Below are 17341 nucleotides of genomic sequence, written 5' to 3'. Positions count from 1 at the left end.
TTTAAAGATCCTGAGAGCACTGAGCTGTTATTGGTTGTGGGGTGTAACAGAGAATCTATTGTCCTGAAAAGATGTCTGGTGCTGTTTATCAGGTTTGAGAAATATTCTTGCCTTGATTTTCGGATGGCTTTGTTGTAGTCTTTTATTGCTTCTACAAGTATATTTTTTATCAATTTCTATTTTTGTTTTGCAGTCTGCAGTCTCTCTTAAGTGCATTGGTTGAATTGTTTTTCCATGGAACGACCTTTTTTGTTTTTACTGTGTTAGTTGTGATTGGAGAGCAGGCATCAAGCACTGTCCTCAGTTTATAATTAAAATCGGTAACAAGTTGTTCACAGGATGATGGTAAGGTGGTATTTCTGTAAGATGTTATGTAAGAATTGTGGCTACTTCAGGGGTAATGTGCTGTTTGTTAACTGTACGTTCTATTGCACCTGGAGGAGAATGATAAAAACTGTTAAAACAATATGTCGGCCCGCACCGGCTACAGGTGGCTGGCTAACTACTGCTGCATACGATGACTCTGACTCAGCTGTGCGGAGCCATCTCTCTAACTCAGACACCCTCGCCTCCAAAGCTAAAAATAAACTACATTTCTTAGATTATCACTAAAGGAGGACGAGGAGTAACTTAACATCTGACACGTAGAGCAGGAGAGAGCAGGAGAGGGAAAGACAGAAAACAAAGCCATTGTAAATAAAGCTAACTGCTAAGCTAGGCTAAGAGTAGGTAGCTAAAATAAACAAAACTTTTAAGCAGGTTTGTCGCTAGAGAGAAAGAATGCTTTTCGATGACTTCTGTTTGTCTGAACGTACAGTGTGTTGGAAACAACAGTTGTAAGAATCTAGGCAAAATTAACAATTAAGATTTTAGCTTTTAGTTTTTAGCTCTAACAATCAGCACTGAACAACACAATACAGCGGAGAACAGGAAATTATGCAATACACTCACCTGTAGTACGTAGCACATAGCAGCCCCTGATGGAAGGTAAGAATTAAAAATGAAGTTAATGTTATGTCTCTGTTGTTTAAAGACTCATATCTTAGCTCAGAGTTTCATTATATATATCCCGTTGTTTTCGTGTGTAATATGTCCTGTCACAGAGTTCAACAGGAGAGCTCCAACGTTCACAGAGATCAATCAGACCAGCAGAATCCAACAGACCTGGACTCCATCTTTATGGTGTGTTCAACACACTGTTAATTAATATTCTACCATTACAATAATTTAATTCTAAGTTATTGTTCTGTTTAGACCAGCTGACCTTCAGACTGACAGATGAACCACATGTTGAGTTCTACCAGTTTATATTAAATATCCAGTGTCTCCTTCTGTTCCAGCTGCTGGAGGAGAACATCATCACCTTTGTGAAGAACGAGCTGAAGAGAGTCCACAGGGTTCTGAGTCCAGAATACCCAGAATGCTTTGAGAGTCAGAGTGAGGATGAAGAGCAGGGAATAAGCTGTAAAGAGGAATTTTTGAAGATCACTCTCCACTTCCTGAGGAGAATGAAGCAGGAGGAGCTGGCTGACTGTCTGCAGAGCAGTAAGAACATTTTAACAGATTTAGTATTTTAGAAAAAGGACAAAGAGGTTTAAAGTTCCAAACTCAGATAGTCATGTCATCTATATCAGGATCTGTTCATTGATTTCAGTTCTTTCTTTTTTCAGGAACAGTCGCTGCAGAGTGCCGGCGTAAACTCAAATCTAACCTGAAGGAGAAGTTCCAGTGTGTGTTTGAGGGGATTGCTAAAGCAGGAAACCCAACGCTTCTGAACCAGATCTACACAGAGCTCTACATCACAGAGGGAGGGACTGGAGAGGTCAATGATGAACACGAGGTCAGACAGATTGAAACAGCATCCAGGAAACCACACAGACCAGAAACAACCATCAGACAAGAAGACATCTTTAAAGTCTCACCTGGAAGAGATGAACCAATCAGAACAGTGATGACAAAGGGAGTGGCTGGCATCGGGAAAACAGTCTTAACACAGAAGTTCACTCTGGACTGGGCTGAAGACAAAGACAACCAGAACATACAGTTCACATTTCCATTCACTTTCAGAGAGCTGAATGTGCTGAAAGAGAAAAAGTTCAGCCTGTTGGAACTTGTTCATCACTTCTTTCCTGAAACCAAAAAAGCAGGAATCTGCAGGTTTGAAGAGTTCCAGGTTGTGTTCATCTTTGACGGTCTGGATGAGTGTCGACTTCCTCTGGACTTTAAAAACAACGAGACCCTGACTGATGTCACAGAGTCCACCTCAGTGGATGTGCTGCTGACTAACCTCATCAGGGGGGAAACTGCTTCCCTCTGCTCACCTCTGGATAACCACACGACCTGCAGCAGCCAATCAGATCCCTCCTAAGTGTGTTGACATGGTGACAGAGGTCAGAGGGTTCACTGACCCACAGAAGGAGGAGTACTTCAGGAAGAGGTTCAGAAATGAGGATCGGGCCAGCAGAATCATTTCCCACATCAAGACATCCAGAAGCCTCCACATCATGTGCCACATCCCAGTCTTCTGCTGGATCACTGCTACAGTTCTGGAGGATGTGCTGAAGACCAGAGAGGGAGGAGAGCTGCCCAAGACCCTGACTGAGATGTACATCCACTTCCTGGTGGTTCAGTCCAAAATAAAGAACATCAAGTATGATGGAGGAGCTGAGACAGATCCACACTGGAGTCCAGAGAGCAGGAAGATGATTAAGTCTCTGGGAAAACTGGCTTTTGAGCAGCTGCAGAAAGGAAACCTGATCTTCTATGACTCAGACCTGACAGAGTGTGGCATCGATATCAGAGCAGCCTCAGTGTACTCAGGAGTGTTCACACAGATCTTTAAAGAGGAGAGAGGACTGTACCAGGACAAGGTGTTCTGCTTCATCCATCTGAGTGTTCAGGAGTTTCTGGCTGCTCTTCATGTCCATCTGACCTTCATCAACTCTGGAGTCAATCTGATGCCAGAAGAACAAACAACATCCAGGTGGTCGAAAGTATTCAGAGAAAAACCTGACCCAACACATTTATATCAGAGTGCTGTGGACCAGGCCTTACAGAGTCCTAATGGACACCTGGACTTGTTCCTCCGCTTCCTCCTCGGTCTTTCTCTAGAGACCAATCAGAATCTCATACGAGGTCTGCTGACACACACAGGAAGTGGCTCAAAGACCAATCAGGAAACAGTCAAGTACATCAAGGAGAAGATCAGTGAGGATCTGTCTGCAGAGAAAAGCATCAATCTGTTCCACTGTCTGAATGAACTGAATGATCGTTCTCTAGTGGAGGAGATCCAACAGTCCCTGAGATCAGGACGTCTCTCTACAGATAAACTGTCTCCTGCTCAGTGGTCAGCTCTGGTCTTCATCTTACTGTCATCAGAAAAAGATCTGGACGTGTTTGACCTGAAGAAATACTCTGCTTCAGAGGAGGCTCTTCTGAGGCTGCTGCCTGTGATCAAAGCTTCAAACAAAGCTCTGTACGTGCTCACATAACTATACGGTTCAAATGTAGTTCTCTTCATTCAGAAATAACAACTATAGTTTGTAATTGCTTTCATTTTTGTTCTTCTGAATCCTCTTCAGGCTGAGTGTCTGTAACCTCTCAGAGAGAAGCTGTGAAGTTCTGTCCTCAGTCCTCAGCTCCCAGTCCTCTAATCTGAGAGAGCTGGACCTGAGCAACAACAACCTGCATGATTCAGGAGTGAAGCTGCTGTGTAGTGGTTTAAAGAGTCCACTCTGTAGACTGGACACTCTCAGGTTAGTGTGCTGCTGATCCACATTATTCATCTAAGATCATGTTTTCTTGATGAATCATTTATTAAATGGGCCTTGGTGGTGGTTTAAAGTTTTCCTGTATGTTTCCACATTAAAGCTGTAAAGCTCTGAGCTCGTTCTATAGCTCTCAGTCTTTTAGTCTGAGGAAGCTGGACTGGAATAAAGAAAGTTAAATATGAAGTTCTTTCCCCACCAACAAACAAACCATGGATAATGTTTGGAACATAAAGAACTAAAGAATCTTTATTTCAGATGAAACAGTTCAGAACTGTTTCTACATCACTGCTGATGTCAAAGCAGTCTGTGTGTTTATCTCACGCTCTGTCTTACCTTCACTATTTGTCACCAGAGTAAATATTGATTAGTATCAGATTATGAAGTCTATTCTGTTCAGCTGCATGGTTATGACGGGATGTTACTGGTAAAACAGAGAAGAATGGACCAATGGATGTTAAGCATGTTGTTGTGTGTGTGTGTGTGTGTGTGTGTGTGTGTGTGTGTGTGTGTGTGTGTGTGTGTGTGTGTGTGTGTGTGTGTGTGTGTGTGTGTGTGTGTGTGTGTGTGTGTGTGTAGTCTGTCAAACTGTCTGATCACAGAAGAAGGTTGTGCGTCTCTGGCCTCAGCTCTAAGCTCCTCCCCCCTGAGACATCTGGACCTGAGCTACAATTATCCAGGAGAACGAGGAGAGAAGCTGCTGTCTGCTGGACTGGAGGATCCACACTGCAGACTGGAGACACTGAGGTACAGACAGACACACAGAAGCTGTCTCACTGTTTCTGAATGATGAACTCTGCTTCTTGTCTGATGCTGGATTTAAATGAAGATGTATGAAATAGATTCTGATCTGGTTTCTTCCTCCAGGTTGGACCATAGTGGACTGAAGCCTGGTCTGAGGAAGTGTGAGTGTGTTTTCATTTCTCTTCATCAGAACACAGCAGCACATGTTGGAGTGTAGAAGAGTAAATGCTCTTGAACAATCAGACAGAGACTATGGCTTGTGAATAGAGGATTTGATTATTTCTCTCTGAGAAGTTAATAACAATAACTTAGATTTATATAGCGCCTTTCATGAAACCCAAGGATGCTTTTCAAAGTGTGTGTGTGTGTGTGTGTGTGTGTGTGTGTGTGTGTGTGTGTGTGTGTGTGTGTGTGTGTGTGTGTGTGTGTGTGTGTGTGTGTGTGTATGTGTGTGTGTGTGTGTGTGTGTGTGTGTGTGTGTGTGTGTGTGTGGAAAAACACAAACAGAGAAGAGAAAGGATAGAAACACTAGACAAACAAATGAAGGAGAAAGGGAGTGGGTGATCAGCTGAGGGGAGTGTTAGATGAGGCTGAATGCTTTGGTGAACAGATGGTGTTTGAGGAGGTTTTTAAAAATGACCTGGGGTCTCGTTTATAAAAGAGTGCGTAAAATTCATACTAAAAATGTACGTGTGCCAAAAACCCAGAAATGGCGTGCGCACAAAATGATTCAGAGTTATAAAACCGTTCGTACGCACACCTGCACGCAATGTTCCCTTTATAAATCACCATCAACCTGGAAATGTGCACACGTAGATTAGTCCCATGTTCCGCCCTCTACACGCCCACATTCAACCATAAACGGTCAATGCAAAGCAGCTCGTGAATGAAAATACATACAAACGAGGGGGCAGATCAAAGGTTTCCACCGTTGGATCGTAAAAAAACGAAATTTAGACGAAGAAACGAAACTTTCTGACCCAGAAACAAAGGAACTTGTGAATGAAGTGAAGGATAAAATGGACATATCGGTAGTTTGCTGCAGCAGGAGGATCACGAACTGAAGAAAATTCAGAGAATGACACCACGTTGCTGCTGCATTCACGCTGTCCTATGTGCCAAAACATCCACCGTTCATCATTACGCACGAGTATATCTGCAATGTTTACATGTTTACAGGACCCACACTGATTTCTTCATATAGTGGCAGAGAGGACACGTCAGTCAGCATTCTCCCTCACTCTATCATATTATTAATCAAAGGTTTGATCAACCAACAAAAACTTTGAATTGTTGGCCACATATTTTCGTGGGCATCTCCGTCTGCACTGTGACTAATTCTGATCAAATATATGGCTTAATGATCGTGTCAGAGATGCCCCGACTTAATGTCCACACTTGAATTATTTACAGAATAAATACAGCTGATGAAGATGTGCTGAGTATGGAGGAGGTGAAATGTGTGAAGCCATCGCCATGTCTCTGTGCACTCTTTATTAAAACTAAAAATCACAATTGATGATAAATGCAAGATATTGAAATATATGAATGAAAACTGGAGGCTCTATGGTCTTTGTGTTAGTCTAATGTTTAACTCTACATCAGTGATTACATTAGTGTATAAGTCCGGTCCTCTGAGGTCCGTCCGGGATAATGAAGGCGAGACGGCGCTGATGCAATATGTATGTGGCAGACTTTTATTTTTAATTTTTATTTGATGTTTATATATTGTCATAATGACAGTTACTTATTGGAAACGGCTCACTACATGCGCGATTATAGCCTAAATAAAACCATCGGTTTGAATGATTGTGATGACGTGGATCTGTCAGTAAAGTTTGATATTTAGTGAAATAGGTTTGCTTTGTTGTTAAGGGAGCGAGCATTCTGCAGCATAAATGAGGCGGTGGTGTATTCTGAAGCAGAGGGGGAGAGAGGAGTGGTTCTGTCAACACACACAACAACAGGTATCAGGTTTCTGGTGTGCACGTGTGATTTGTTGTGATGATGGCGCCGGTCAGACACTACAGTGGGGATAGCATGGTCAGTGTAAACAAACTTGCATCGGGCAGCCCTATGCACGTAGTGAGGACGGCGCAGGAGTCCGAAAGATTTAATGGAAGCAAGGTTGTCCGGAGAGAAGTGGCAGGCGAGATTCTGGAGTTGCAGAGCGGAGTATGTTAGTAGTACCATGTCCACAGCAGGGAGAGCAGCTGCTAGCCGCAGGCTGAAAGCCGCAAGCTACCGGGCGCCAGCCGGGGTCAGGAAAACCGCAGGAATGAGAGCCAAACCAGGATAAGGAAAGGACCAATTTTGTGGCAGACGGGGGACCCGTCTGGACACAATCTGAGCAGGAGAGCAGCAGCCGGCAGTCTGGTTGTCAGGCAGGCCTCTTCGCCGCCAGCAGCCGAGCCAGAGTAGGGGGGAAGCGGCAGCCAGCGGTAGCCAACAGGTGGCGCAGGGCGACGGGTCCAAGCCAGGTAGGGAGCCGACGTGGCCGACGAAGAAGGACGGTCCACCAATAAGGCAGGCGAGGGTCCAGTGATCACAGACTGGTGAGGATATCCTGATAGCTGTGCGAGAAGCTAACAGCTGATCGGCGGCTAGCGCTAACAGCTGATCGTCATAGATGGTGAGTAGCTGTCAGTTTACACAAACTGAAAGCAGCAGCAAAGTCGATCTGTTTGCAGACTGTTAGTAGAGGATAAGTAGGAGGGAGAAGCATAGATAGCACAAAAGAAACACCATTTTTGTCACGGATCGTGAAGCGGCGACATACACGCCAGCGTCCTCGCTCAACCGGAACTTTTATAACATCCCAATCATCCTTTTATGGGCAATCAACACACTGAGCAATTACAACATGTGTGTTATATGAAGACCATTTCCTAGAAGTTTCCTGGACAGACAACTGGTCTCTTAACAGGAAAGAGTGTGTGTGTGTGTGTGTGTGTGTGTGTGTGTGTGTGTGTGTGTGTGTGTGTGTGTGTATGTGTGTGTGTGTGTGTGTGTGTGTGTGTGTGTGTGTGTGTGTGTGTGTGTGTGTGTGTGTGTGTGTGTGTGTGTCTTGTGTATCAGAACATGATCTTTTGACTTGGCTAAATTCAGAGGTTAGATAACTATTGGTTTGTGCCTGCTGCTGTCCAGATTGTGTTTCTGTTATGATTAAACCTTTCAAACTACAACAGGATGAGGGCTGGAAGTAACACAAAGTGATGATAAAAGTGAGGGTGATGGAAACTCATGAGAGTTTAAATATGAAATAAAAAATGTAAACTGAAATAAAAGTGATAATCCAGTGAATAGAAAATCACCATTCATCACATCCAACAGAAATGTATATTTTACAACATGCACTTTTTGTGACATTTCACATTTTGATGTTGGCTGCTGGCCGGCTGCTCGTAGTCGAGCTCGTGGAGCTCATCAACTTTAAAAACAGCAGAAATCATTTTTGATTTGACGTTCATTTTCAACAACATGTAAATATGCAGAGTCTCCAACATCAAGTTCTCTCCTCAAAAACATCCAGACGTGAATTCAGTGATGAAATAGAAACAGAATATCTTTAGAGACATAAGCTAGCTCTCCTCCTCGTCTTCTGGCTGTGCAGACAGTAAGGCACACAGCAAAGTCCACGATCACCATAGTACAGGCCAGCAGGAACATCCAACAACAATACACAAGTCAGCTGCAGGCCGCCAGGTGGCCAGGTGAGGTCGGGACGGCGTGGCCTACACCTTAGACAAGCAGAGAAAAACTCACAAGGACTGAGTTGTCATCTGTTTCTTCAGATTTCGATCTGTTCATCCAGTCCAGTTAAATTTCAGTTAAAACAAAAACATGTATGTTGTAGAGCCTAGATTGATGGAAAAGAAATGGTCTCCATGACTTCAGAAACACAGTTTAAAAGTAGTTAGACAGGACAAAGGGACGTGGCACACTCCTGCTGCCATCACATTGTGTGTGACAGTGAAAGTGGAAATGAGGCTCCTGTTTGTGCTGAATGTGACCTCTGAGGACAGAACAGTTGGAGACAGCAGATGGTTCATAGATTCTTTGTGCTGCACTTTGATTAGTCAGACTTTATTCACTGCATGTGTTTGTTGATTTGGATCTCCATTCTTCCTGGCTGCCATGGTAACTCCATTTGAACTTGATTAGAAGTGGATTATTACATTTCAGTGCTGTCAAACATCATTCAGTGCTGAATATGAACTGTAAGTTTGATTGACTCTCAGTAAGTAGGGGTGTAACGGTACACAAACATTTCAGTTCGGTACAGTTCTCAGTGTTGAAGTTTTGGTTTGATACATTTTCACTACAGTAAAGGGACCTGATGCTTTTTTTTCTTTATTAGGAACATTTATAATTTCCCTTTTATACATTGGACGAAGTGCAGCATCGACAGTTCAGACTTGTACACCTGCTCAGGTTACTTTTTAATAACATTTTAAATTAAACATTGTAAAAAAAAAAACATAAAATAAACTTATGTTGCTTCCTTCAACCAAAAGAGTCTCCAATAAATAAAAGATATGAATGAAATAAAGTATTTTAGAATGAAATGAAGTCATTAATATAGCCTGTATATAAAAATATTTATTTTAAATTACACTTCCACCTTTTAGTTTATGAAGGCAACACTTTTTTGAATGCTCTTTGAGCACATAATAAACCTAATCACATCTGGGACAGTGTAGTTTCAGAACTATTAATATTTCCCTCTGTCGATATAAGAACTTCAATGGCATTTTTTATGGCTTTGGCCCGTTTAGAATTACTAGCAAAAGGCTGTCTGTTTTTTCCTAGTTGCAGTGATGTTTACGTTCGCGTGGTGTCTTTTCAAGTGCTTTAATAAGTTGGACGTGTTGCCTGTGACGTACCCGATGTCCGCTGAACAACAACGGCACACTACTCTCGTCTTGTCAACGTCTCTTTGTCCATTATTGTGGGAATGGGGAGGGAGGTGTTCATTCTATCATGCTGCAGGTTATTCTCCCACACAGACGCGTCTCCCCCTCCCCTTTTGCTCTTAGTTTGAGCGGGATCATCGCTGAAAATGAAAACAAAACTTAAGAGTAAGTCTGTAAAAAGAACTCCATCCCGGTTATATGCAACTGTCCAGACCAACAGGACTCGAGGAACTACTAATCTGCACAGTTTGCACAGTTTATGTTTGAACTTTTTTACAAGTTACTAACTAAAAGCTGTGTCCCATACCAGCAGCTGCAGCCTTCCTCCACCCTGAGGTGTGCTTCTGCTTTGCGGTCCGTGTGGGAACACAGATTAAATCACTTTTGTTCTGCACGTACTCGGATCAGTCCTGTACCGAAACGGTCCGGTCCGAGTACGTGTACCTTTACACCCCTATCAGTAAGTGTCAGTAAAGTTGTTGATGAATGAACAGATGATAACCTGCAGCTGTGTTGTGTCTCGTTCTCTCCATCAGACGCCTGTGAGCTGGAACTGGACACAAACACAGTGAACAGAAACCTCAAACTGTCTGACAACAACAGGAAGGTGACATGGGGGGAGGAGCTTCAGTCATATCCTGATCATCCAGACAGATTTGATAACTCGTGGTCTCAGCTGCTGTCTAGGACTGGTCTGACTGGTCGCTGTTACTGGGAGGTCGAGTGGAGAGGAGATGTTTATGTATCAGTGAGTTACAGAGGAATCAGAAGGAGAGGATGCAGTGATGAATGTTTGTTTGGATATAATGATCAGTCCTGGAGTCTGATCTGCTCTGATGAAGGTTACTCTGTCTATCACAATAACATAAGAACAGAGATCTCCTCCTCCTCTTCCTCCTCCTCCTCCTCCTCCTCCTCCTCCTCCTCCTCTGTCTCTCACAGAGTAGCAGTGTATGTGGACTGTCCTGCTGGCTCTCTGTCCTTCTACAGAGTCTCCTCTGACACACTGATCCACCTCCACACCTTCAACACCACATTCACTGAACCTCTCTATCCTGGGTTTATGTTCTGGACTCTTGGTTCTTCAGTGTCTCTGTGTCGTCTGTCAGTCTGAGAAACACTGCTGACTGAAGATCAGCTGACTCTGTTCACTCTGTCCAGCTGGTCTGTTTCATAGTTGGGGGGTGTGATAATGGGGGGTGGGGGTGGTAATGGGGGTTAAATGTTCTACATTACAGAAAAACAATGGACCCCCTTCTTTAATGTCTGTATTGTTCTGATCTCACCAATAAAAAACAAGTGACAATTAAACAATTAAAGTCCTCCTCCTGCTGTCTTGATATTGGCAGCAGGAGGAGGAGTCATGGCTCCAGATCTGTTACAAATGGTAAACTTGTCTCTCAGGTGTCTTCCCACAGGCCCTGAAAACAGCAGTCATCAAGCCACTACTAGAAAAGAACAATCTAGACAATAATGAATAATTACAGGCCTATATCAAATCTTCCTCTGTTAGGTCAAATGATAGACAAAGCTGTGTTTCAGAAGTTAAATAACTTCTTGATATTGAACAACTGTTTGGATGTCTTCCAGTCAGGTTTTGGACCAAACCGCAGCACTGAGACAGCTCTGGTTAAAGAGTAACTAAACCCTAAAACCACTTTCTTCAACTCTAAACCTCTGTATTTGAGTATTAAGTAGTGTTATGGATCAATCCAAGTCCCAATCTCCACATTTGAGTACAAAGCATTGAAATTTGAAATATTGTGTTAGAAATGTGCATAGTGTCTGCCCTTCTGTTTGAAAAACTCTAACAGTTTTTTTGGAGTACAGTATGACGTAGGAGTACAGCCCCACGTCACCAAACCTATAAAAGCCTCGTCACCCGACTCGGCGAACTGTGGGGACTCAAGTGTGTGTGTGTATTTGTGTGTGTGGGGCTGAAGAACACACTCTCTCTCCTCACTCGCTCCCCCCACACACAGTCTAAAGTGTTTCATGACATCTGTTTAAACACAGACAGAACCTCAGTCTAAGTTCTTCTTGGGTAACACTTTATATGAAGGTCCTTGAAATAAGCTGTTATTACCATCAAATCTGCTGTATAAGACACACTTTAAACCCTCAGGCATCAGTTTAATTTACTACCCTCTTCAGTCATTAAGGACAAAAATGTCCACTTCCAAAAATCTGCTATAAAAATAAAACAGATTACTTTTTTTTGTTGCTTTTTTCTGCATAAATCTCTTAAACAACTTCAGCCCTGCTCAAAACTACCAAACATTCAATCATTTTGAGGATTTTAACCCTTTAGATGCCAATTTCATTACTTGATCACTGTTGTTATTTATGAAAAAAAGAAGTTATTTTCCATATAACAAATATTTGGTGGCTGGGGGATTTAAAAAAAATCAGTCTTGGATATGTCAAAGATTATACAAAATATTGACTTTGATGCATTATTAGTTTTTGTGTAGCATCAGATTTAAAATGTACTACCCTCTTGAGTCATTAAGGACAAAAATGTTCACTTCCAAAAACTGCTATAAAAATAGAACAGATTAATTTTTTTCTGCTTTTTTGGGTTAAATCTTTTGATCAACTTCAGTCCTGATCAAAACGATCAAATATTGAATAATTATCAGGATTTTAACCCTTTAAATGCCAGTTTGATTACATGATGATAATATTCTTAATGAAAAAAACACACAAAAAAGTTATTTTCCATATAACAAATGTTTGGTGTCTGGGGGATTTTTTTAAATCAGTCTTTGTTTTGTTAAAATCTAAGGACAATCTGAAAATTTAAATATTTATATGCTTTTATTTACTTTGTGTTTAAAGGTTAATCAGCTTTATTATTACTTATCAGGTTATCTCTGTTGTCAGCCTTTATTTAAAGTTTGTATTGAACACTGGAGAGCAGCACTGAGCAGGTCAGGAAATCAGGTAACCTTTGTGAGCCAGGTGTGTAAACCTGCTGAGTGGCTCTAACTGACAGACAGGAGTGTCAGCGGTGTGTGTGAGAGCAGGAGTGAGGTGAGAGGCTGAGACACTTTCAGGATGAATTCAATGAAAGGAAGACAGCAGAGATACCTTTGGTAAGTGTGCTGTGTTCTTTGGTAATTATCTGTTCAGAATGTTTGAATGGTGACATGTATTTAATGTAGGCTGTTTATTTCATAGTGATGCACTCTGCATTCTGGTTTTATAGTGTAGTGTTCACAGGAAACTGTTAAATAAGAAGGGTAAATAATAATTAATATTGAACACAATTAACTGGTTTGTTTAAATTGTAAACAAAAGATAAAGAACTGAATAGATACTAAAATTCAGATTCATTTAATGGTTATATTAACTTAAATTCTGATTTGTGTTGTTTGGTGTTAAAATGAGAAAAAGGAAGGTAAGGATGCTAAAAGATGCATGGTTAACATTGTATAAGTGGAAAACTGCTTCCCCAGATTACTTTACAATTATAATAGGAATGTATATGGGAAGAATTTTGTTCATAGATATTTTCCTTGCTTTTCAGAACCACACACAATAAACAGTTGTAACCTCGCTGCATTAAAGTCTCCTCTTTGAACTCTTTTACTATCGTGGCCTAACTCAAACCAATGTGTTCAGTCTTTTAGAATAAGGGTCTGCTTGGAGGTGAAATATTGATAAATGAAAGCAGATACTTTTATTGAAATAAGAAAAGTTTTAAGATTGATGACGAGTCAGGTTACCGTGGGAATTGGATAGCGCCAAGACCAATCGAAGAATCATTTTCCTCTTAGCTGAAAGTGTATAAAAAGCAGTGAAGCAGCAAAAAGGAAGCCAAAGAGAGAAATGATAACAGAACAAATAAACACACCATTGAAGTGTTTTTTTCCATATACCATTTAGTTACACACACTGAAGGCTATAATGCATCTCTATCGTTTCTTCTAACAAGATGTTGAGTAAATCCAGAATGCCAGATGACATCTACAGGTGTTATCATTCAGTTTGTGATTTTCTTTATTTTGTATTCTGACTGCAGGATTCTTATTAAGGGTTACAGGTTTTCAGTGAAATCGACATCGACCTGACCTGACTGTGGTCGTTCTGCATCAGGATCTGCTGAACTCCTTTTCTTTACCAAAGACACTTTAGACACTCGACACAAAATAACACAAGTAGATGAAAGTCTTTCTCACTCTACATCAGTTTATTTATGACAAGGTTACACATGAGCTGTCTGAAGAACTTGTGCTACCCAACACAGAGGCCTCCAAGGAAACAGAGTGACAGAAAGAAGAGAAGATATCAGGAGAGAAGAAGGATCCTTACACTGTAACTGTTTCATATAAACCCTTTCAATTCAAACGTCATAGCTGCTCCCAACTTACTGGTTCATCTGTCAGCAACAAAACATCAATGTCAAAAAAGTAGAGACAGATTTATGTCAACAGAATTGTCTTATGTCCCTTTATAACTGCACTTATACTTCTGTTAGTCAATACATACTTATGAATACAGATTAGTGATGTTGTTAACTTGGATTCCTCTGGATCAGTTTTACCATTGCACAGGATTAACATTTCTCTCCAGTGTGAACTAACATGTGTGACTTCAGACCCCCCTTTTGTCTAAATTGTTTTCCACACAGAGAGCAGCTGAAGGGTTTTTCTCCCGTATGCAGAATCATGTGTATAGTCAGATCTCTTTGTCGGTAAAATGTTTTACCACACTCAGAGCATCTAAAGGATTTATCTCTGTGAATTGCCATGTGATATGTCAGACTGGCCTTATGGGTAAAAATTTTCTCACATTGAGAGCAGCTGAAGGGTTTTTCTCCAGTGTGAATCATCATGTGTCTGGTCAAATTTCCTTTTACGTTAAATCTTTTACCGCACTCCGAGCACCTATGTGGTCTCTTACCAGTCTGTAGTTTCTTATTTTTGAAGTTTAATTCTGTAAGATCTTCTCTTGTCTCTTGCCAATCATGACTGTCATCAGTCTTGACCTCAGTCACTGGTTGTAAACGTCTCTCTGGATCTGAGTCTCTCTCTGGTTCTGCTCCTCCACAGTCCTCTCTATCATCTCCTGTTTCCATCTGTTCAGTTTGTCTCTGATGAAGCTGTGAGGACTGAGGTTTCTCTTCACCATCTTCACTTTTCACAGAGACAGGAGTGAAGGGGAACTTGGTGGTATCAGCCTCCTCCAGTTCTTGAAGCTGTTCTTCCTCCTGACTGCTCCACAGTTCCTCATGTTCTTCTTTAATGTGTTGGGGCTTAGTGTCCTCCTGGTCCAGAATGTGGCTCCACTCCTGCTGCTCAGATGGAAGCTCTTCTTTACTCACCAACAGCTGCTGGAGATCTGCAGGACACAGTAAACAAACATTGAAGGTACTTATAGACTGATTTTTAAATATTAATGCGAGCAGGACCCCACGCTGAGCTCAACTCCGAAGCAAGGAGATAAATGGGCTTGACAGCGGCGCGCACCGCCGGCCGCATCCTATCTGAAAGGCCCTTAAGGCTGTGAGGACTGAGGTTTCTCTTCATCATCATTAAGTCCTGGAGAGCGGGCAGCCCGGGTTCAAATCCGACCTGTGGCTCCTTTCCCACAAGTCATTCCCCACTCTCTCTCTTTGGTTTCTGATTCTGTCCTACCTACCAAAAAATCTTGTTTAAAATTATTTTTATTTTTTAAACTTTGTGGTAAGTTATTATGTTTTTCTAAAAACCCATACGCAAAAAGTTCTTATCAGAAGAATGTTCATCTATAAATCATGTCTCAGGGCCCCTCCCCCCTCCAGCTGCACTACATGGACTATTCCATCATGACCCTCAGGTCTTATGGTGCATTCAGGTGCTGCTCGGGTGCTCCAAGTTTCCGAGTTAGGAAGTCGTTCTTCCGACTTGATTTCAGTTTAGAAAATCTGAATGTTGTAACAACAGCAACAAAGCGTTGATGCTCCAAAGAAGATCAGTGAAATGTTAATGTTACAGTTATATTTGAGGAAAAAGTTGATAGTCAATACATGAATTAATAAAAAGTATGTTAACATTAATTAAACATATTTTTCCCCCTATGTGATGACGTCAAGTCAGGAAGTCGAGCACCTCATTCTTTTCCGAGTGACGAGTTGTTTTTCCGACTTGAGCAGGTGTTCATGTGCATTTTACAAAGTGGAATCTTGTTTTTCCGATGTGTCCGACACCACCTGAATGCACCGTTAGTGGACAGCGTGTTTATAGGGATACTTCAGCCATTTGCATTAAGCTTTGTATCATTAGAAACCTGGTAGTAGTTTTGAATGGTCGTGCATCCTGCTAACAGGCTCCATGGAGAAAGCTGATAATGCCGAAAAAAACTGATGTTGATGAAGAAGATTTTGAAGGCCTGACTGTCGGCGGCGGTGAGGACGAGGAGCCGGGGCCGGCTCGAGCTGGGGCAGACTGGTAGTGTTGGTGCTCTCACTGTTTGCCTATGGACACAGACATAGAGTCTGTTTTCTGACAGGACTGGAAGAAATCTCTCAATCAGTTGAGGAAACGGCCGTATGTGTTGTAGTAAATGTCTGTAAATAGAGGACCTTAGTGGGAGTGGCCTGCATTGCTGTGCATTCTGGGAGTTGTTGTCGTTGCTGAAATACAGACAGAGAGGATGAAGAGAAATACAGACAGAGAGGAAGAAGAGAAATACAGACAGAGAGGAAGAAGAGAAATACAGACAGAGAGGATGATGAATATCAGAGTATCAGCTGTTGCAGTGAGTCGCTGTACTTCTTTCTGTAAATGTGAAACGTCATCAGTGCATGCAGACAGGCTTTCCTCCATACCTTTTACCGTGACACTCAACGTAGACAGAGAGGATGTAATGGACTCTCTGTATTCCTTTAGCTCGGACCTGGCTGCAGTAATGTCGGCTCTAATGACTGCCATTTCACTCTCCAACACAGCCCGGACCTCAATCTTCAGAGTCTCTATCAAATCTTTGAGCAGGGAGGACAGAAGCTCACTTTGAAAAGTCTCCGTGTCCGTCGTAGATGCGGCTGCAGCTGAGGCTGCTTCTCCCCGGGGAGGTTTTTCAGTGGAGGCCGCGGTCGGAGTACGAGTTGAAGGCCTCGTGGTTAAAAGACATGTTTTTCTTCCTTTGGATGATTTAGCAGACATTTTGTTCAGTTTGTCTCAGTACAATGCAACAGGAGACTGAGTTACCTCCAAGTTTTCTTCTCAAAGTGTGTCAAAAATTATACTTTAAAAAGGTTGCTCTGCAGTGCTCTGAAATAAATCTACTCACTCCATTTCTTCTTCTTCTTCTTCTTCTTCTTTTCAGAGTCCTATCTTCAGTTCGTTTACATCGCCAGGACGGCCGGCTGACTCCTCCCCTCGTGTATAAAAGGTGTTTAATTGAGGGACTAGAGAAAAGAAGAATAACATACTGTACTCACTGTTTCACTGTGTTTCTAGATCACGCTCATTTCAGGTAAATTTACATGCAGTGTGAAGATACCAGCATAATAAAGATCACTAGCATTAGCATGCTAACACAACAATGCAGCGCAAGTTGTTTTGGTTTCATGCTGGTGCTCAAGGGCGACATCTGCTGGATCAAAAAATCACATATAAAGTTTTCTTCTCAAAGTGTGTCAAAAATCATATTTTAAAAAGGTTGCTCTGCAGTGCTCTGAAATAAATCTACTCACTCCATCGCTTCTTCTTCTTCTTCTTCTTCTTCTTCTTCTTATGGCGGTTGGCAAACAACAAACTGGTGCATTTCTGCCACCTACTGGTCAGGAGTGTGGATCATAATATCTATTGTGTACTACTTTCTGTAAATAATAATAATAATAACCAGATAAAAATCTATTATATCTTGTCAACCAACTGAGTTTGTCCTACAGCTTCATTTTCGAAGTTATTTTGTAAGATATCTATT

General features: G+C 41.8%; 3 protein-coding genes across 3 annotated transcripts in view; 2 read left to right on the top strand and 1 right to left on the bottom strand.

Annotated features, from left to right (window-relative positions):
• The window catches only part of LOC136181090 (NLR family CARD domain-containing protein 3-like), a 412285-nt gene that overhangs the window by 92393 nt on the left and 302551 nt on the right, over positions 1-17341 (bottom strand). The window lies entirely within an intron of this gene.
• Positions 1000-2368, top strand: LOC136181150 (NACHT, LRR and PYD domains-containing protein 3-like). Its single transcript, XM_065961641.1, has 3 exons — positions 1000-1182; positions 1341-1545; positions 1671-2368. Exons 1-3 carry the CDS (start codon positions 1015-1017, stop codon positions 2366-2368), a joined length of 1071 nt encoding a protein of 356 aa, XP_065817713.1. The 5' UTR covers positions 1000-1014.
• On the top strand, positions 2379-4743 carry LOC136181146 (NLR family CARD domain-containing protein 3-like). Its single transcript, XM_065961628.1, has 4 exons — positions 2379-3475; positions 3582-3755; positions 4347-4514; positions 4635-4743. Exons 1-4 carry the CDS (start codon positions 2379-2381, stop codon positions 4726-4728), a joined length of 1533 nt encoding a protein of 510 aa, XP_065817700.1. The 3' UTR covers positions 4729-4743.

Source organism: Labrus bergylta, chromosome 2, assembly GCF_963930695.1.
Source record: "Labrus bergylta chromosome 2, fLabBer1.1, whole genome shotgun sequence".
Classification (NCBI taxonomy): Eukaryota; Metazoa; Chordata; class Actinopteri; order Labriformes; family Labridae; genus Labrus; species Labrus bergylta.
The sequence above is the reverse complement of the archived record's forward strand: the minus strand, read 5'-3'. Positions and strand labels throughout refer to the sequence as shown.